The 21099-nt window shown below is 42.5% G+C and overlaps 1 protein-coding gene across 1 annotated transcript in view; it reads left to right on the top strand.

Annotated features, from left to right (window-relative positions):
* Window positions 1–21099, top strand: part of LOC146554360 (protein NLRC3-like) — a 27627-nt gene extending 6528 nt beyond the window's left edge. Inside the window, exons 8-12 of the mRNA XM_085253143.1 lie at window positions 2620–2793; window positions 3798–3971; window positions 13614–13787; window positions 16202–16248; window positions 16397–21099. Of these exons, the coding sequence (XP_085109269.1) occupies window positions 2620–2793; window positions 3798–3971; window positions 13614–13787; window positions 16202–16248; window positions 16397–16929 (1102 nt within the window). The 3' untranslated portion in view covers window positions 16930–21099. The remainder of the gene's footprint in view (window positions 1–2619; window positions 2794–3797; window positions 3972–13613; window positions 13788–16201; window positions 16249–16396) is intronic.

The raw sequence follows: 21099 nt of genomic DNA, 5'->3' as shown, positions 1-21099 counted from the left end.
TACTGACTGAAGACGTTCAAAGACTGTGATGGAGCCGTAGGTGATCAACTCCCTCATTGCTCCTCTGGTCTTATTGCTCTGCATCAGTGCACTGCTCAGCTGAAGAGTTCACTTCTATATGTTACAATCTGCCTCACCAGTACAGCTCCAAGGATCTGCAGCTGCTGAATCAATTATATTCCTCGTGTTTCTTCTGGTTTCCTGTTGTTAGATCTGCATGCTTGATTGTTTTTCAATCTCTCCAATGTCGTGCACTTTGATTTCCGACTGTACACAGTCTGTGAACCATGACAATTTGTGACAGAATGCAATGATCAGTGAGGACCCGGAGGACACTGACATTTACACTGTGCAGAATGAGACTTGAGACTTTATCTCACTGCTTTGTGGACGACTGATGGAAGGACTAATCACTATATCTGCTTTAATTGAACGAATTTCCATTTCACTGGTTCAGTCTCCCAGAATCTCTCAATCATACCTTGACCTTTTCCTAGAGTAACTAACCCTCACTCACCAGGATATGAGCCAGCCTTCCCTCTCATTGCTACATACTTACAGTCTTGCCTATCACCTAGGGCTGCACGATTAATCATTAGAAAAACGCGATCTCGATTCATACTTGTGTGCGATCTCATTTCCAAATGACAACGATTTAAAAAAAAAACAAAAAAAAAACGACGATTGTACCGCATTTTGATCCGGGACGTAATCTGCATGAAAACAAGCGCTCACTCTTCCTGCTCAACAAATGACAAGGGCGGAGCCTTATACCACGTGATACAGAAGCTGCCGTGTGATGCTAAAATTAGCGGGAAAAACAACGGAGAGCACGTCAGGGATGACGAGAAAGTGACAGGAGAAAATCCGTCCCGGTCAACCACCCAAACACCAATAACGGGAACCTTATACAGCGCTTCCCTATACACGTCGAACTCGCGCAGGCACAAAGAAACTACGGAGGCTATTACTTATCACCTGACCAAAGATATGGCTCCATCAACACTGTGCAAAACGAGGGATTTAGGAAAACGATCAACACCCTAGACAAACGCTACACAGTGCCGTCCCGCAACTATTTTTCTATTGTTGCACTACCTGCTCTGTACACGCAGCGTCGAGCAACGGTGGAGACAGAATTTCAAGCAGTACAACATTTTGTTGTTTTTATGTTTATTTATTGTTTTTATGTTCAGTCTCAACTGTTACGAAGTTGATGTGCAGTTAATAAGTGCAATAAATAGGGATGGGTATCGTTTAGGTTTTATCCGATACCGGTGCCAAACCGGTACTTTTGAAACGGTGCCGGTGCTCAAACGGTGCTTAAAGAATGGAGAACACAAACTTTGTCCAAAAACCTCTCATGTTCAGCTGTTTTTTGTAAAAAGATAACAATGTTAGCCTTTTCTGCAGCTATGGGGCATATATGGTATCACTCTTGGCTGGAAGCAGTGCTTAAACAATGGAAAAAACACAAACTTTGTCCAAAAACCTCTCATGTTTAACTGTTTTCCACTTTTTCTTTGGTCATTTTAGCCTTTTTGGCCAGGGTGAAGGGAGTATCTGCCATCAAACAAGAAGACAGCCGCATGTAGCTATGATGATGTTTGCTAGTTCACCTTACATGCATTAATATAATAACGTGGTTAGCCTACTCAACGTAAATTACACACGAACAACATTAAGCTACTCACGCAGAGAAGAACGGCTGCTGCTGCATCATCATCCTCATCATTTCTGCTACACTGGCAGGGCTAGGGGCCAGGACTCTCCTCTTCGGGTTTTTGGGGGATGTTCTAACTCCGGGTCGATAACAGGCACCACACCCGCAGTAGATGCGCTCGGTGTGAGGTCTCGCAGCAAGCTATCAAATACGGCGCATTTCTTGGCTTTTAAAAAAAACGCTATGCGTCGCCAGGTGTTTCATCGGATTCGAGGTGTTACCTCCTTTGACAGTATCACAGTATCAGCTTAAAGCACTTGTTGCTGCTGAGTTTGCATCTTTTGCTGTGAAGTACAGCCAGACTTTGACCGCTTCGCCTTGGACATTTTTAATCTGTAGCTCTGCTCTAACAGAACGTACGTACCCGGCCCCGCCTACTATCCTCGGAAACGTAAAATGATTGGCTAGAAGTGTATCACAGCTCAGGAAAAAAAAAGCACCGAAATAAAGCACCGAAATGTGCGCTGCTTTTCGGTCTGGTTACTACCGTTTATGTCAGAACCGGTGCCATCATGGCACCGGACACCGGTACCCATCCCTAGCAATAAATATTTATACTGGAAAAGAAAATCGTGAGAGAATCGTGATCTCAATTCTAAGCCAAAAAATCGTGATTCTCATTTTATGCAAAATCGTGCAGCCCTACTGTCACCTGTTCACAGAATGAGTCATCACTTGTTTTTGTTTAGCATTTAATGAACAAGTTCCAGGTCTTTATATTTACACAGGGAACATTTTTAAACTAAAACGTTTTTTAGCCATAAATAGTAATGCACACTGACATTTGTCTTTCTTTCAAAGGTTCAACACAAGAAGTGATTTAAATTAATCACAAACAGTTTGTTATCAAATGACAATTTTTCAGATTATGTCTTTATTTTGTTTTTGTTTTTTAGGCTGAGTGTCCCTGATCTCTCTGAAAGAGGGTATGAAGCTCTGTCCTCAGTTCTCAGCTCCCAGTCTTCTACACTGAGAGAGCTGGACTTAAGTAACAACAACCTGCAGGATCCAGCAGTGGAGTTTCTTTCTGCAGGACTGAGAAGTCCACACTGTAAACTGAATACTCTGAGGTGAGATCAAGTTATGTTGTGCTTTTCATGAATTGACAGAATTAACCAATAAGAAGCCACTAAATGGGGAAAAAAGTCAGTTAAACTTCTGTAATAGTTTTATGTTAGTGTCATCTCTTAGTGTTGACTAGGGCTGCATGATTTTGCATAAAATGAGAATCACGATTTTTTGGCTTAGAATTGAGATCACGATTCTCTCACGATTCTCTTTTCCAGTATAAATATTTATTGCACTTATTAACTGCACATCAACTTCATAACAGTTGAGACTGAACATAAAAACAATAAATAAACATAAAAACAACAAAATGTTGTCCTGCTTGAAATTCTGTCTCCACCGTTGCTCGACGCTGCGTGTACAGAGCAGGTAGTGCAACAATAGAAAAATAGTTGCGGGACGGCACTGTGTAGTGTTTGTCTAGGGTGTTGATCGTTTTCCTAAATCCCTCGTTTTGCACAGTGTTGATGGAGCCATATCTTTGGTCAGGTGATAAGTAATAGCCTCCGTAGTTTCTTTGTGCCTGCGGGAGGTCGACGGGTATAGGGAAGCGCTGTATAAGGTTCCCGTTATTGGTGTTTGGGTGGTTGACCGGGACGGATTTTCTCCTGTCACTTTCTCGTCATCCCTGACGTGCTCTCCGTTGTTTTTTCCCGCTAATTTTAGCATCACACGGCACAGCTTCTGTATCACGTGGTATAAGGCTCCGCCCTTATCATTTGTTGAGCAGGAAGAGTGAGCGCTTGTTTTCATGCAGAGTACGTCCCGGATCAAAATGCGGTACAATCGTCGTCTTTTTTTTTTTTTTTTAAATCGTTGTCATTTGGAAATGAGATCGCACACAAGTATGAATCGAGATCGCGATTTTCTAACGATTAATTGTGCAGCCCTAGTGTTGACCTAGTGTTGCAATAAACAGGATTTATTGCAAAAAATCTAAAAACTCTTTAGTGCACCCTCATTGCAATTTAATAACAGTGTTTAATGTTTATGTGTCATTTTTCAGACTGAGTCACTGTAAGCTCTCAGAGAGAGGCTATGAAGCGCTGTCCTCAGCTCTCAGCTCCCAGTCCTCTAGTCTGAGACAGCTGGACCTGAGTAACTCTGACCTGCAGGATTCAGGAGTGAAGTTTCTGTCTGCTGGAGTGAAGAGTCCACGCTGTAAAATGGAAACTCTCAGGTCAGGATTTAAAATGTTCCACCGATGATCATGTTAAACCTGATTTCTATTACTGCATAAACAGTCAATTGATTTGAAAAAAGTCTTAATGTAGAAATTAGCGTCTGGGGTTTTTAGTGATATTTGTTCACTTTCTGTCTTTCATTTGCAATGAAATGTCCCATCTGCTCCTCTGAGTCCAAATTCTTTATTTTAGCAGTGCTTCATCCACCAAACCTTCTAGTTCGATTCCTGTATTCTGAAGGTTTTTACAGAGCTGTTTGTTCAGATATCAGAATTTGATTTTCAGAAAACTTTAGTAATAAAAATATGATCAATTGATTATTTCTGACTGAAAAGATGAAATATATATTTGGTCATAGTGATATGACTCATTGCCTCACTTAAACATAAAATGTAAACAAAAATTCAAAACAATAGATTAATATAAAACTGAATTTGACTGTTGAGCTTAAAGTGAGCTTGAATGTTATTCACTTCCCGTTTTATTTTGGTAGTTATCGTCTCTGGTTTTTACTTTTACTTCCTCCCCCGACATTGTCTACATTAGTTTCAGCTGTAGAAGATTTATTGACTGTTTGATTTGTCACTTTTTTTAAAACTATAATTGTTGACTTATAAACTATTGCTAAAATGTATTTTTATTAAAATACCAAATAATTTATTACTTTATCATCTAATTAGATTATAATTCTGTAAATAGGGGAGATAGTGTGGTCTATGTGGGTTGTCTTCAGGTACTCTTCCTCCCACAGTCCAAGAACATGCATGCAAGGTTAACTGGAGATGTGTGATTGTGAGCATAAATTGTCTGTCTCTGTGTTTACCTGGCTACATCACCATGGTTACTGATGCTGAACCAATAACCTGGTCTGGATCAGGTTATGTTCAGAGTTTTTGTTTAAAATCAACTGAAGTGCCTCGTTTTCACTGATTCTTTCATTTACAGGAAGCTTTAAGTGTGATATAGAGTCAGTTAGGGTTGCAAAGGGGTGGAAAATTTCCGGTAAATTTCCAAAAAGTTTCTGGTAAATTTCCATGGTAAGTTAAGCTTGGGAATTTTGGAAATATTCCATATTGGAAACTTTCCATGGAAATAATGGGAATTATGGAAATTAATGGGAATTTAGGAGAACTAACTGGGAATATATTATTTCCAAGCATAAATATAAACAGAAATCATAAGAAAACCTCCATGCAAAATGTTTTCAACAGATATTTCAACAGATTTATTTGTAAGTACAGTAGAATAGAACACGTTTTAATAACTTGTTTCATGGATGAATAAAAACAGAAATGTTGAGTTCAATATTACCATCCCCTAACCCCGCTCATTCAAAAATGCCCCCTGTCCAAAAATCTCCACAAAGTCCCATTCAAAAGGTTAAATGAAAAATGCCACTTATCCTCCAAAACGTCCCATTAAACATGCAAATCTTCCTTCAAGCAATCCTCTTTTCTCATTTTTGCTCAGTCAATAGACTCTTCCTGGACCTCATCATCATCCAACAACATGTCCACTTCCTCAGCATCCAACTCTGAGTCTTCCTCTTCAGTGTCACTTTCCAGCCTTGTTGAGGATGGCTCTGTGTCAGGCTCAAAGAGCCGTAGGTTTGCCCGAATGCCGACCAGCTTTTCCACTCTCACATTTGTGAGCCTGTTGCGAACCTTTGTGTGGGTGTTGCCAAACAGTGACCAGTTGCGCTCGGAGGCGGCTGATGATGGTGGGATTTGGAGGAGGATGGAGGCTACAGGTGCAAGGGCCTCAGATTCACATAGTCCCTTCCACCAGGTGGCTGCAGATATGTGCTGGCATGACTGCCATATTCCATCCCCTTTCCAAAGGCCTTGCTTTGTTCGATACTTTGCCAAACTACCTAGAAGTTTGCCTTTATCGAGACCCAGGTGGTCAGACATGGCTGTAATGACCGCATAGGCACCGTTGATCTCTTCCCCAGAAAGTATGCCCTTGTCATATTTGGGGTCCAGCATGTATGCTGTTGCATGCACTGGCTGCATGAAGCCAGTGCATGCTCCCTCTGCTGTTCCAATGACTTGACCACAGCCGTTTCCTCTGCTTTCAGTAGTAGGGAAGTGGGCAGAATTGTCTGGATTTCTTCTTTGAGTTCTGCAAAAAGGCACTGGACATCTGACAAGATGGCACCATCCCCCTCTATCTTCGCTATTGCTGCTGCAATAGGTTTGAGGATTTTCCTGCTGCTAGATACTCTTTCCCAGAACACATCATCCAAGATGACCTTCTTGATGTCACTGTCGATGCCTACAGACTGGGATATGGCCATCTCTTGCAGAGACTCCTTTCCCTCCAGAAGGCTGTCAAACATGATAACAACACCACCCCATCGCGTTATGCTGGGAAGCTTCAGTGTAGTACTCTTGTTCTTTTCCTTTTGCTTTGACAGAAATGTAGCGGAAGTTACTTGTTTGCCTTTAACATATTTCAGAACTTGCTTCACTCTCTTATTCAGAGTGTCCATTGTTTTTAGTGCCATTATGTCTTTTAGGAGAAGATTTAGTGTATGGGCTGCACAGCCAATAGTAGTTATATGTGGGTAGGTCTCCTCCACATGTGCCCAGGCAACCTTCATGTTGGCTGCGTTGTCAGTGACCAGTGCAAAAACTTTATCTGGTCCAAGGTCATTGATGATCACTTTTAGCTCATCTGCAATGTATTGGCCTGTGTGTCCGTTTTCCTTTGTGTCTACACTCTTGTAGAACACAGGCTGAGGAGTGGTGATTATGTAGTTAATAATTCCTTGTCCCCTGATATTGGACCATCCATCAGTGATGACTGAAATACAGTCAGCTTGGTCAATGGTCTGTTTCACCTTTGCTTGAACTCGACTGAACTCTTCATCCAGTAGATGAGTAGACAATGCATGTCTGGTTGGGGGAATGTATGCTGGTCGGAGAACATTCAAAAATCTCTTCCAGTACACATTGGATGTCAGCATCAGGGGTGAGCCAGTTGCATAGATTGCACGAGCGAAACACTCATCTGCGTTTTTCTGGCTAGTGTCATCCATAAAATCAAAGAATCCTCTGATGCCAGAGGGACCAGGAGCTGATGAGTGGGTATCTGACTCTGATACAGCTGAAACAGATTCATTTTCCCCTTGAGTGGAACTCCTGGCTGCTGCATGTGTTGGGCCTTGAGGAATTTTTTTGCACTTTGCAATGTGCTGCTGCATTTTTGTGGCATTCTTCACGTACGTCTTATCACAATATTTACACATATATACAGGTTTCCCTTGCACATTAGCTGGTGTAAAATGTCTCCACACATCAGATAGCGCATGTGGCATTTTTCTGTAAAATAAAACAAGAGCTTGTAAAAATGCTAATGCAATGCAAGAGATCGTAATAATACAATTGCAATATGATAATAAACAGATATAAATAGTAAGGCTAGCTAAACAACTGGAATGATCTTCAAAACAAAACAGCCAAATGAGGAAGCTAGCATCTTCTTTATGTTATACTAGCTATGGCTTATTTAGCATCTAACAGATGCTAGCATTTTATTTAGCATCTTATCAGATTGCTATCTATAGGATTAATACATTTTATGTGATATTCACAATTTAAACATTTAATGAATATATTTTCCCATAATATCATCAAAACTTACCTCACTTGTTAAGTCCACAGGCTCAAATGTGTGCCTTCAATACTCTTTGTCCTTCAGGCTCAAAAGTGTGGTCCATGTGTACATGTGATGGAGGCATGCACAGTGCCAGTAGGTGGTCTCAATAGCCATGCAGCAAGCATGTGCTCTGTACATGTGATTAAGGAATGGCATGGATATTCAAGTGTATTTGAATTGCATTTGTTTGTTTTTGTCAATATTATGCTAAAATATACTTTGCTCAACTATATTTAAGTTCCCTAAGAAGAGCCAACCTTCAATTTTGAAAATTCCCAGTTTATTCCCATAAATTCCCGTTAATTCCCGTTTATTCCCATGGAAAGTTTCCATCTTTGAAAATTCCGGGAATTTTGCAACCCTAGAGTCAGTCATATCTGACTAATGTCAGTGAATGAGGCCCAGCTGTAAAGTCACAGCAGTCACACTGTATGTGTCTCATTGTCACTGGAGTTTAGGCTCCATGCATCCAGCTGGTGCTGCAGAAAAAGTAGAAATGTTTCTGTTTGGTTCTAATGCTGAGTCTCTTTTACAAAGATAGCACTGCAGCTAATCCTGCTCATGTAGCCAGTTAGTAAAAACTCAAGTCACTGTCAGACACAGCAGACATTTATTGATAATCTCACTGTATGTGGTCTTTTAGCGCCTCCTAGTTGTGAACATGTGGAGTGGTGTTAGTCTGGGTGACGAGTGTAACTGTTGAGTGAGAAAGACTGTGGTCGTGTCCAAATTCATGGGCTGCTTCCTCCTGAGCACCCGGCCTTCGCGGTCTACGTGGGCCGGGTCCTCAGAAGGTCGGGTAGGCCGGAAGTAAACGGCCGTGAAATTGGACGGTCTAGCCTTCTGATTAGCGTCACTGCTGTCTCGGTGGAGTTTAATAAACTCGGCCGTCTGCTCCTTGCTATCTAAAATATAACAGGACACTGGTGTAAATTGTTGACCATCTCACACGTCTGTTTAATCAGTTTTCTGTTTGACGTTTATTCAGTTGTGTAAAAACCAAGGACGAACCCACCCGGGGGATTCATAGTTTTATTTTATCTAATCTGATAACTTTAATCTCAGCCAAACCGATTTACTCACGAACAAATAAAACACTGAAAAAGCCCAACAGTAACATTTTTAGGTTGTCTAAGTGACTTATATATTACTTTTAACCTGATTAGCGAAAGTCTGCGGTGATCTGAAAATGATGTGCCGGGAGTTGTGCCGTTCTCGGCCGCATCAGTGACCCTCGAGCTCCCGGCTAGCTGTCGAGCTGGTGGGTAGCAGACGCCTCTGAAAACGTCGAAGCACTTTTGCAAATATGCGATATCTTGATAAACCGAGCAGATATTTGATGTTTACACAACTACTTTCTCGCCTGAAAATATGTTAAAAGTTTTGTGACCCAGAAAGATTAATAAGAGTAAATTTAAATCTTAGTAGCGGTCGCCATTACCAGAAACTGGAGTTTGGCTGGGCCGCAATATGAATTCTGGGATATGGTGGGCCACGAAGGACACACCCGACCCATCCTTCAAATTCGGGGAAAAGGAGGACGCATTTGTCGGCTGCATTCCGAGGAGTCCACGAATTTGGACAGCCTGTGACGTTATCGGTCTACAAATGCGGCTCAGGAGGAAGCAGCCCATGAATTTGGACACACCGAGCATGCGTGCTGGTAGCACCTTAGCCACAGCTTGAGTGTGGAGGAGAAGCTGAAAAAGAAGGTTTTCTAGTTTGTAAGGAGGAAAAAAACTGAGAGGAATAAGTTAAAGAGAGGCTGGAGAGTAACACAGAGCAGCAATGAATGCTGCTCACACAATTTAGACAGTTTAGCATTAAATGTTCGAGTGAGTTAGCTCCCAGCTAACTAGCAAACCAGCTAACTAGCAAACCAGCTAACTGCACCCACAAGCTGCGACTGCGTCTTTCTAACAAGAGCGTCAGACACTCAGACTGGTTTTCTTTGTGGATGATGATTTATTCTCACTGATCCTTCATGATGATGCTGCCATCCACCCACTGCTCCTAGCAGTGTTGCCAACTCCTCAGTAAGGAAAATTGCTATTGGCTGTCCTAAAAGTTGCTGGAAGTCGCTGAATGACGTCATCGCCTAATTTGGATAAATGGTCATGCTAATGTAATTGTAACGTACGTTGTAGGAGAGAAAAATAACATCGTGGAAGCGACATAACGTGAGTAAAAAACGTCCTGGAATGCATTTAAATAAATAAATCATAGTTCTGTCTGTAACTATTACAACACTCTCACCACATTTGTTAACAATTCTCTCAACAAATGTGTTTCTCCTCGTTCTTTGTTATCCAGCTGAGACTTTGGGTATAAATGTGTCATAAACAGGAGAAAGCAGTGCAGGTTCAATGTAATCAAACCTCAGACTGAGTTCAAAATCATCACCTGTCCCTGATACCACGTCAGCACCAGAACCATGATGTGTTTACTCACATTTAAAAAGGTGGAGGTCAGTGTGAATGGACTGTTGTCATTGGTCTGAATGTGCCTCTATAAACATGTGCTCTTCATTATTGATGTTTTCCTAATGAACAGAAAATGAGACTTAATAAAATCCTCTGACTGTTGTTGGAGCAGGTTGGGTCCTGGGTTTGAGTCCCCCGCTGAACCACAGGGGCTTCTAGCTTTGTTTCACAGTGTATAGAACAACAAATAAAACCAAATCTCAAAAAAACGCATCAAACTTTGAGGGTTGAACCAAGGATGAGGAAGCAGACTCGGCCCCAAACAGCTGGATATATGGATGTTACCACAGCAACCACAGCAGTGTGCTCTCAGTATATTTAGTTGTATAAAGGTGTTTGTGGTGTGTTGCAGCTGAAGCAGCCTCATGTATGTTGACACAGGGAGAAAATAGTGTGAGGACACTGTTCACAGCAGTCACAGCTCGCTGCCTTCAACAGTCTCTTCCTTCCTTGTTTGGATGTCACTAATATCATCTTCTGCTCTCACACTGACCACCTGTTGGAGCTAACATGCTAACATGGAAGCCGCAGGTATGCCACCTGTGGCAGCTGAGGTCACGTGATCTGAGTGTTTGAACCACACGTTGGAGCAGCGTTTCCAAACATCTGCACTTCAGAAGCTCCAAAGTGTGGAAACGTCACTGTGGAGCATCCCAAGAGATTTTCTTGCCTCTGCAAAGCTAAGCTTGCAAACAGCACCATAGTTTGTCAATCCCAACCAATCAGAGCGCTCCTTATGTCACGTCACATGACGCGTGTGTTTACCTCTTTGATTAGCACCCAAAGAACTAAAGAAAGGCTAAAAGGACGTTCAGCCAATCAAATCCCTCCTAGGAACAGGAAGTCTAGAGAGGAAATGGAGCAGAGAAGGAGAATCACCAGTTTAAATGTCTGAGTTTTAAACTGGTGACCCTGTAAAGAGGCTTTTATTGACTCTGTTTTCTTTACAGCTTTTTTCACCATTTAAACTGTTTAATATCAGATTTAGAAATAACTTTTGGACAGTTGTTGTACATTTCCACTAAAATGTGACACAAATAATGACTTTCTGACTTTACTTTGGACTAATCTAACGACTCAGCCTAGCTATGTTGGACTTGGTGTGGAAGCAGCTCCCAGTTTGAGTTCAGGAGACAGACACCCTCTACTTTGAAGATCAGCTTCAAACTTTCCTTTTTGATAAAGCTTATAGTTCGAGCTGGATCAGGTGACCCTGAACCATCCCTTAGTTATGCTGCTATAGGCTCAGGCTGTTGATGATGCTCTGCTTTCTTCTCCACTCCCCTCTTTTCACTCCTGATGCTTTTATATGTCACGACTGCATGTCCTTAACTTTTGTGTCTCTCTGAGCTCATCTCTTCTCTTTCCCCTCACCCTGCAACCAGTCATGGTAGATTTTTTTGAAGCTGAGCTTTGCTCTCTTCAGTTGGGTGTCTTCCCTGCTGCCTTTAAAACGGCGGTGGTGAGGCCCCTTCTGAAGAAGAGCAATTTGGATTGTAATGATTTTAATAACTACAGACCTGTATCCAACTCACCATTTTTAAATAAAATCTTAGAAAAACTTGTTTTTACTCAGATTACTGATTTTCTCAATGATAGACAGATCCTGGAGATATTCCAGTCTGGATTTAGGGTGAACCACAGCACAGAGACGGCTCTCCTAAAGGTTTTAAATGATCTTAGATGTAACTGGGACGCCCAAAAGCTCTCAGTGCTGGTGCTGCTGGATCTAAGCGCAGCCTTTGATACAGTAGACCACGCTATTCTTTTAAACAGACTAAAACACATGGTGGGCCTCTCTGGTGCTGTACACAACTGGTTCACTTCCTATCTCTCTGACAGATCTTTTATGGTGAGTATGGATACATGCTCCTCTAAGATCCATGAAATGACATGTGGTGTGCCTCAAGGGTCGGTTCTAGGCCCTGTACTTTTTAATTTGTATATGTTGCCTCTCGGCAGTGTCATCAGGAGGCATGGAGTGAACGTCCACAGTTACGCTGATGACACGCAGCTGTACATCTCCGTGTCTCCTGATGACACCAGACCAATGGATGCCCTTTTTAACTGTGTCTTGGATATAAGATCTTGGATGGCAGAAAACTTTTTACAGCTTAACCAGGACAAAACTGAAGTTTTAATTGTCGGTCCTGAGGCTCAGAGAGAGAAACTCTTGTCTAAATTAGAGGCATTTTCACTATGTCCTTCGCTACAAGTGAAAAACCTGGGTGTTATTTTTGACTCTGAGCTTGGTTTTATCCCACATGTTAAACATGTAACCAAAATTGGATTTTATCATCTAAAAAATATAGCCAGAGTCCGCCCTATTCTCTCTCGGGCCAACACGGAGATGCTGATGCATGCTTTTATTACCAGTCGCATTGATTACTGTAATGCCCTGCTCTCTGGTCTTCCTAAGAAGAATATTTCACCTTTACAACTCTTGCAAAACTCGGCAGCTCGTGTGCTGACGGAGACCAGAGGGCGGGCCCACATTACACCGGTTTTAGAATCGCTGCACTGGCTCCCCGTGTGTTTCAGGATCGATTTTAAAGTTCTTTTACTGGTTTTTAAATGTCTTAATGGTCTTGGGCCTTCTTATCTCTCAGATCTGCTTTTACCATACGAACCCTCGCGGACCCTGAGGTCCTCTGGTGCTGGCCTTTTGATTGTCCCTAAAGTCAGGACACATACTCACGGAGAGGCAGCTTTTCAGTGGTATGGTCCTCGTCTGTGGAACAGCCTGCCGGAGGAGCTCAGGGCCGCAGAGAACGTACATGTTTTTAAGAACAGGCTCAAGACCCACCTTTTTAATTTAGCTTTTACTTAGCGTTTATTTATTTTATGCTTATTCTATCCTGTTATTCTATTTATATTATATGCTGTGTGCCCAGCCTGGAGGCTGCAGTCTGTAACCGGCTCCCTGTGATAGTGTTTCCTCACCTGGCTCATGTGTGCCCAGCCCAATTTTACTCTTTGTGTGTGTGTGTGTGTGTGTGTGTGTGTGTGTGTGTGTGTGTGTGTGTGTGTGTGTGTGTGTGTGTGTGTGCGCGCGCGTGGGGGGGGGATATGTATCCATGATTGTTTATGTTAATGAGAGTGTGGGGAGTGAGTTGGAGGGCGGGGGGGCGCTTTTAACCATGTAAAGCACTTTGTGCTATATCTTTGTATGAAAAGTGCTTTATAAATAAAGATTGATTGATAGATTCTCCTCCAGGAGCCTGTTTTCACTGGGAGGATCGTTGTGTCAAAGGGAGTTCTTCCTTCCCACCATCACCAAGTGCTGCACACAGTGGATTGTCTGGTTTTTGGGGCTTTCTCTCTAATATTGGAGGCCTTACACTGTTAAACAGCTTCAGACGACTGTTGTTGTCTGTTGGGAATTGTCACTTTTAAATAAAGTTACATTGAATGGATGTAAATGGATAGATGTTATTGTGACAAACAGAAAATGATCTTTAAAAGATAGATTGTTGTTTTGTGTGTCTGCAGTCTGTCAGGATGTCTGATCACAGAGAAAGGCTGTACTTCTCTGGCCTCAGCTCTGAGCTCCAACCCCTCCCATCTGAGAAAGCTGGATCTGAGCTACAATCATCCAGGTGACTCAGGAATGAAGCTGTTGTCGTCTGGACTGAAGGATCCAGGCTGGAGACTGGACACTCTCAGGTATGGAGAGAATGTCTGATAGAGGAGGACAAGCTGGAAACATTTCCTGTGTCCTTCACTCACTTCCTGTTTGTTTCCTGCAGATGAGACATGAACAATCACACATGCAGGAATATTTTCAGGGACAGACACACTAGTCTAGCTGGATAGTACGTGGATATTTATGTAGGGGGTCTCCAAGGAGTCTGTTTGCAGGAACATTAATGATAACTGATAAGTCATGTTGAGAGTTTCCTTAAAAGTAGACCTACAGTTAGGTCCATAAATATTTGGACAGAGACAACATTTTGTAACTTAAGTTTTTAAAAATCTCAGTGACGAACCAATTTCAGTGACCAAAAACGCCGTTTACGTGTGGACGAAAGGTGCAAACGCATAGAAAAATCTGCGTTTTCAAAAATACCCGGGTACGTGTGGACGTAGCCTAAGGATCAAACCTCTATCATTATGCAATCGATTATAGAACTCTAAGCATATATGAGTAAATATTTCTAAGCATAAATGACAATCAACAATATAAACCTTACAGCTGGTTTTAATAACAGAATTTATTTGTTTCTCAAATGAGAAAGAGCTATCGAGAAACACTCCTAAATCTTTAGTTGTTAACTTTTCCAGTGGGCCAAGGTCAACATTATCTGCTAATGCTAAATAGGCTGCCGTTATTAACTAACGCTAATTTGATGCGAATTAGCATTATGCACTAATGTTAACACTTACTTTTTAACAATGTGAACGGCTAATGCTAACATTACAACAATGTTGTAATGCTAGGGTAAGCATTACAACATTGTTGTAATGCTTACCCTAGCATTACAACAATCTGAGCTGCTAATGCTAAGTAGGCTGCCATTAGCACCTACGTCTAATTCAAGGCAGATACGCATTAGAACCTAATGCTCATATCGTTTTCCTTTACTTTATAACAACGTGAGCAGCTACTGCTAAATAGACTGCTGTTATTAGCTATCCACCAAAAATATCCACCAGGGTGGATATTTTCGAAAACTCAGTTTTTGCATTTACGTGTGGACGAGAAAAACGGAGAAAACGCAGAAAACGCAGCGTCAAAGGTGTGCGCCTTTTTTGACGTCACACTGTGCGCCACGTTATTGTTTGGGTGAAATGAATTTCTACAATACTGTTAATTCTACTCTCTGCAGTGTTTAAATGCTTACATATACACACAGTTACTGTCCCTCCACACATACGACTCTGTTCTGCTTCTATGCCCCAGCTTTGTTTACTTTTTCCCACCGAGGCTTCTAGACTTCTGATTGGCCAACATTTCTACAGGTTAGGAATATAGCGCCACCTGCTGCTTTGGCATGTTCATAGCAGCGTTTTCCTTCATTTCTGCCTTTATGTGTGGACGGGATTATTTTTTAAAACGAAAACGGAAAATCTCCGTTTTTAAAAATACCCGTGTACGTGTGGACGTAGCCTCAGTAGTCTGTAAAGACTCTGTGTGCCTTCCAGAGTGCTCTGGCATGCACACACACCTTAAGGTCATGAGAGAGGTCGTACCTTCTCTTACTGATTTATGGTTTAGGAGAACACCTGCTCTGTGTCTGGTTAAGTATAAGAGCCCTTTGTTAGGGGGACCGCTGGACTCTTAGCACCAGCTTTGGGGAGTCTTCACAGGGTCACATCTGGAACACACACAGACACACACGCTATGCACAGACTGGTACTCTTTGTTCATACCTGTGTAAGACGTCACATGTTAATGAACTTGTGCATATTCATGTGACCTCAATAAAGAGCAGTGTTACGAGGGAGCAGACGAGAGCGACTGAGGTCAAGTGAAGGAACGGCGCTGTCACAGTTCTCTCCCTCATCAATTGTCTGGTTCCAGCGGTGGGTCTGTGCTAGACGACCCATCACCAGCTGTTTCCACTGGTTACCAGTACGTGGTAGAATCCACTTCCAGATCTGGTTGTCTTTAAATCTGTGAATGGATTGGCTCCATCTTATCTCTCTTTAACAAAAGAATCCAAGTGGAGCCCTCAGGTCTGCAGATAAGCAGCTTCTGACCAGAACTAGACGTAAAAACAGAGGTGAGCTTTATCGATGGCTGCAGCCAAACTCTGGAACAGTCGCCCTTCACATCAGGTCGTCACCAACACTGGACATTTTTAAAAGCCGGTTGGAAACACATTTGTACTCTGTAGCTTTCAATCCTGACCAGTCTTTATAGTCATTACTGTGTATGTTTCCTATTTTCTCTCTACTCTGTGCAGCACTTTGGCTCAAGCTGTTTTTAAATGTGCTGATAAATAAATGTCGATTTCTTTGAATAAAACAGTGGAGCCGAGCTTTGAGCTCAGTGTGTAACAGTGTGTGTGTGAGAGCCATGTAATGTCCATGTGTGCATGCTGACTGTGCTGCTCTGACCCCCCTCCTCCTTTCAGGGTGGAGCCTGCTGGAGTCCGATGGTTGAGACCAGGTCTGAGGAAGTGTAAGTGTGTTTTTAATGGGATTCATGAAAACAAAGCAGCACACATTCAACCATCTTCATCATGTCAGGAGTCATCATCAAAGTGTCAATCAATGAACAGATGATGGATCAATAACTGCAGCTGGATTGTGTTTGTTCTCTCCATCAGATTCCTGTCAACTCACAATCGACACAAACACAGTGCACACAAAGCTCCAACTGTCTGACAACAACAGGAAGGTGACACATGTGGAGGAGGTTCAGTCATATCCTGATCATCCAGACAGATTTGATGTTCATCAGCTGCTGTGTAGAAATGGTCTGACTGGTCGCTGTTACTGGGAGGTCGAGTGGAGAGGATACGTTTGTATATCAGTGAGTTACAGAAGCATCAGAAGGAAAGGAAATGGTGAAGACTGTGTGTTTGGATGGAATGATCAGTCCTGGAGTCTGATCTGCTCTGGTGATGGTCCTCAGTCTGTCAGGCACAATAACAGACAAACATCCATCTCCTCCTCCTCCTCTGTCTCTAACAGAGCAGCAGTGTATGTGGACTGTCCTGCTGGCACTCTGTCCTTCTACAGAGTCTCCTCTGACACTCTGATCCACCTCCACACCTTCAACACCACATTCACTCAAACTCTTTATCCTGGGTTTAGGTTCTGTCCCTGGCCTCCTGGTTCCTCAGTGTCCCTGTGCTGAGTGGAGTGTAAAGAGTGTCTCCTGTTACAGAAACACTCTGACTGTTGAACAGATAGTTCAGTCTGTACATGTCTGTCTCTTTCACTCACAAACACGTTTTCAGATTCATGGATTCAATCAGTTGATGTTTGAAACTCTTCTAAATGATTCCTTGTAAACTTCTTCAGTCACAAACAAACAGGAAGTGATGTCACATGTGTTCCTGTCCACACAGCAGAATGAGTCTATTGCTGACAGTGATGTACAAACAGAGTGAGCATTTCTGAGGCCCAAAATAAACTGAGTAGTTCACTGAATGAACAATGGACTGTGAGCTCAGTTCCTTCATCATTAGTATGGATTATATATGTATATGTATTATATTAGTATCATATATATCAGGTGCTGCTGCTTTCAGTCATTGTGCAAATGTGCTGTTTGTAAGCTTGTAAAGCTGCAGTCAGCTGAGACTGAAGAAGTCACCTGATCAGTGAGCAAACGTTTCTGAAAACGTCCAGATGAACAGAATCAACCTTTTGGGATCAGCCAGCAATGCAGCATCATTGTTGTTCAGCTTCAGAGGTTTGCAGGAATGAACTGATGACCAGAAACAGCTGCAAAGTCCAAGAAAATACCAGCTGGAGTTCAGCTGCATTTGAAGAAGTCAAAGAAAAGTAAGGATGGCGAAGAAGGGCGACGTTTTCTTCCAAAGAGCTGCAAACATGGTCGACGCCTCATTAGAAGAATCATCTGGACGTTTGTGAGGAACTCTAACCAAGAAAGCAACGTCACACAGATCCAACAGACAGTTTCCATGACTGCAAGTGTTGAGTGGAAAAATGCTACATTGCATTATTGCATCCTCTCACCACAGGAGGCGCTGTTGGCACCACTGATTGCTGATCAGCTGTTCTCTGATGATCTGATTGATACTGTGAATAACGGGACTCACTGAACTCTGTGACACAGTGAAGATTACAGAGTTTAACTTCAACATCTGACTGACGTCACACAGACAGAAGGATGAACCAGTGAGGCACAGAACACAGTTACTGGAGATACTGGATCAGCTCCATGTGAACCTCTGATGGAGAAGCTGCTGAGCCAGAGAAACATCAGGACATGACAGCAGCTGCACTTATCTAACAACATGTAGCAGAGCTGATCTATGTTAGAGGATCTATCACAGCAGCTGAAGCCAAAGTCCAACACTGGATACCAGCTGAGCCTGTGCTGAGTGTAGTGTTACAGGAAAAGGGCAGAAACACTGGTAGCTCCCAGTGATGCTGACTGGGGCACAGAGCTGAATGATGCAGCATCAGGACACTGTTTCAGTCTGACTGACAGAGAAACCTGTAGCTGTATCTACATGTGAGGCAGAGGCCACACAAGCAGCTTTCTATGTTTCACAGTGACTGAGATCTTCAGTGGGGGTGGACATGCTCCTGTACAGACCTCTGAGGAGAACCAAGGTGCAGTCAAAGAGTCCAGTCTGTCCTCACAGATGTGAACATGTGCTTTCATCAGGTCTGCTGTCAGCTAGCAGGCTCACATCAGAATCACTGTTCCTGAAAAACACAGTCTGTGTGACATCATCAGTCAGCTGATGGTCCCAGATCTGAATGGTTTCTGTCTCTACTGAGGAAGTCAGAGAATATCACTGAGGTGTGGATCAGGTCTGAGTGAGCTGTGGAGGGACAGCTTTAAACAGTCCACAGGTCTCACGTCCTGCTCAGTCTGCTAGCAGATACCTCGTATTGTTCCAGATGTGCTGACATCAGCAGCAGCACAGCTGTGTGATACCATGAATCTCAGTTATTGATCCAACACACAGTAAATACAAAGATCAGGATTTCTGAGAGTAATCATTATGAGTCTGAACACATGATCACTGAATGTTAGTCTCCACAATAATAAGCTAACACAAGCAAACACAGCTTTCAGCTCTTATTTTGAAACTGGCTTATTTAGAGAGCTGTGATGTGAGCGTGCCTGGCTCTGAGGCACTTGGGTCAGCCTCTGTTGTTTAGAAGTGTTACAGACTGTGAATGACACAGACCTGTCAGTTTCCATGTTTGTCTGTAACACAGCTCAGGGCTCCATGCTGAACGCATCCATCCAGTGTTATTGATCCAGGACTGATACCAGCATTGGGATCAATACTACAACACACAATCACATGTGTCCACGTGATGCAGTTTGAAGACCAATCAGATGTCTCTGTATGAGGAGGCGGGGTCACAGGAGGTTCACAGAAACTCTGCAGCAGCATCATCAGCTCACATGGAAACTTTGATGATTCACTTCTGTGGTGTTTTTACAGAAACACGTCACAAAATTAGCTCCACCTGTTTTGTGAGCTTTGAGTTTCTTGTCTTCATCCTGGATTCTTGTGTTGCTGTTTTTACACACAGATATTTCCTGGTTGGTTACTCAAAGCTTTCCAACACAGGCCTCTGTGCTGCCATCTGGTGGACAAACATGTGAAGTGCAGCGTGAAGCTACAAATGAAACTGCTTCAGCTACGTGTATATACAACATACTATAACCTATATAACTATATGTATAGTGTATTATGTAGGTTTTAGAGCTGGGGGTAGAACTGCTGATGGCCTGGTTGTTATTTATGTTCCCCATGGTTCACCAGCTCTCACACAACATCAGCACCAATGATCCACGTCCTTATAAACCTCTGAATCAGGTCCTGAAGCAGTGACGTCCTGAGTGAAGACCTCACTGATCACATGACTCTGGTCACCTGACTCAGTGTTTCTGAAGCAGTGTGCTGGGTTTTTAAACATACGTGGCTGCTGCCTGATGTTGGGCCCACAGAGGAAGACGACTCACTCGCTCTTCTTCACTTCCTCCTTAAACATGTGGAAGGAGAGCAAAGTGCTGCCAGACTCTTATTTCTGACAGGAACAGAAGAAACCACAGCAAACTGTTCCAGTTCTTCATCTTCATCACAATCTATTTATTTCTGATGGTGTCTTCAGTCTGAGGTTTGAAGTTTCCATGTCTGTGTGATGTGTGGTGTGAAGGCTGCTGGTTAAACTGGGACTCACTGTTTAAAGCACTGAGTGCTCATAGAGAGATGCTCCATGAGTCCCAGTACAGACTACAAACATGGTGGAAACTTAGCTTTGATATCCACACACTCTGCACGTCTGTGAGGAACTGTGATGAAGATGTGCAGAGATCTGTGTCCAAACAGGAGAAAGACTGTAAAGACTCTGTGCTTCTAACAGCCTCTGTTAACATATGTGAGGCTGTTTGTTGTTGTTGCCATGGAGCTTTGCACTGTTTGGGTCAGCAGGTCATGTGATCAGGTTTGTTCTGCTGGACGATGGTTCAGTGTCAGGTTTGTTTGCATTCATCAATAAATATCTAAATCAATCAAAGACTCCATGTTTGTTCTTCATCATGTGACCTCTGCTCATCCATCTCTGTGAGTATCAGGATACATTTAGTTCATAACACACAGAAAAATCAGAGTTATTACCTGTAATAAATGTGAAAGATTCCTGCAGTGATAACCAGGCAGGACTGAAACACATCCAAGCTGTCACCACGGTAACAGCACCGTCCATCCACAGGTGAGGGGAGGAGCAAAAAGAGGGACTTTCACCATACATACATACATACATACATACATACACCACAGTTGACAGGTAACCCTATTGGAGTCGCCAATAGTGACTAGAGATGGCACGATACCACTTTTTATGTCCGATACCGATATCATAAATTTGGATATCTGCCGATACTGATATGAATCCGATATAGTGTTTTTAATCAATAAAACTGTTTTTTAATATCTTGCTGCATTTTGTATAAGTTCATACTCAAGTTTAAATAACCAACAACACTAAAGCTATTCTGTTAGACCTGTATGCAAAAAATATTTCATAGTTCAGCAACACTGATCAATCTAATAAACTTAAACCTGCTCCATCCTCCCTATTCTGGCATTTTAAAGAGTACTTAGCTTAAGCAACCTCACTAACAGGGTGCCAACTCCCAGTAACAAAAAAAATGTATTGATGCAATGTTGAACATTATTACACAGGAGAAACCAACTACAGTAAAATAATGACACCGTGACGTCTCTGCCTTTGTAAACAGAGGGACAGTAACTGCGTGTAAACCTGCAGACAGTCAGATTAACAGTATTTCGTCTCTATCTGCCAT

The sequence above is a fragment of the Mchenga conophoros genome, linkage group LG18, assembly GCF_057382185.1.
Source record: "Mchenga conophoros isolate Kocher_MC1m ecotype Shallow Benthic linkage group LG18, M_conophoros_male_GT1.1, whole genome shotgun sequence".
Classification (NCBI taxonomy): domain Eukaryota; kingdom Metazoa; phylum Chordata; class Actinopteri; order Cichliformes; family Cichlidae; genus Mchenga; species Mchenga conophoros.
The sequence above is the reverse complement of the archived record's forward strand: the minus strand, read 5'-3'. Positions and strand labels throughout refer to the sequence as shown.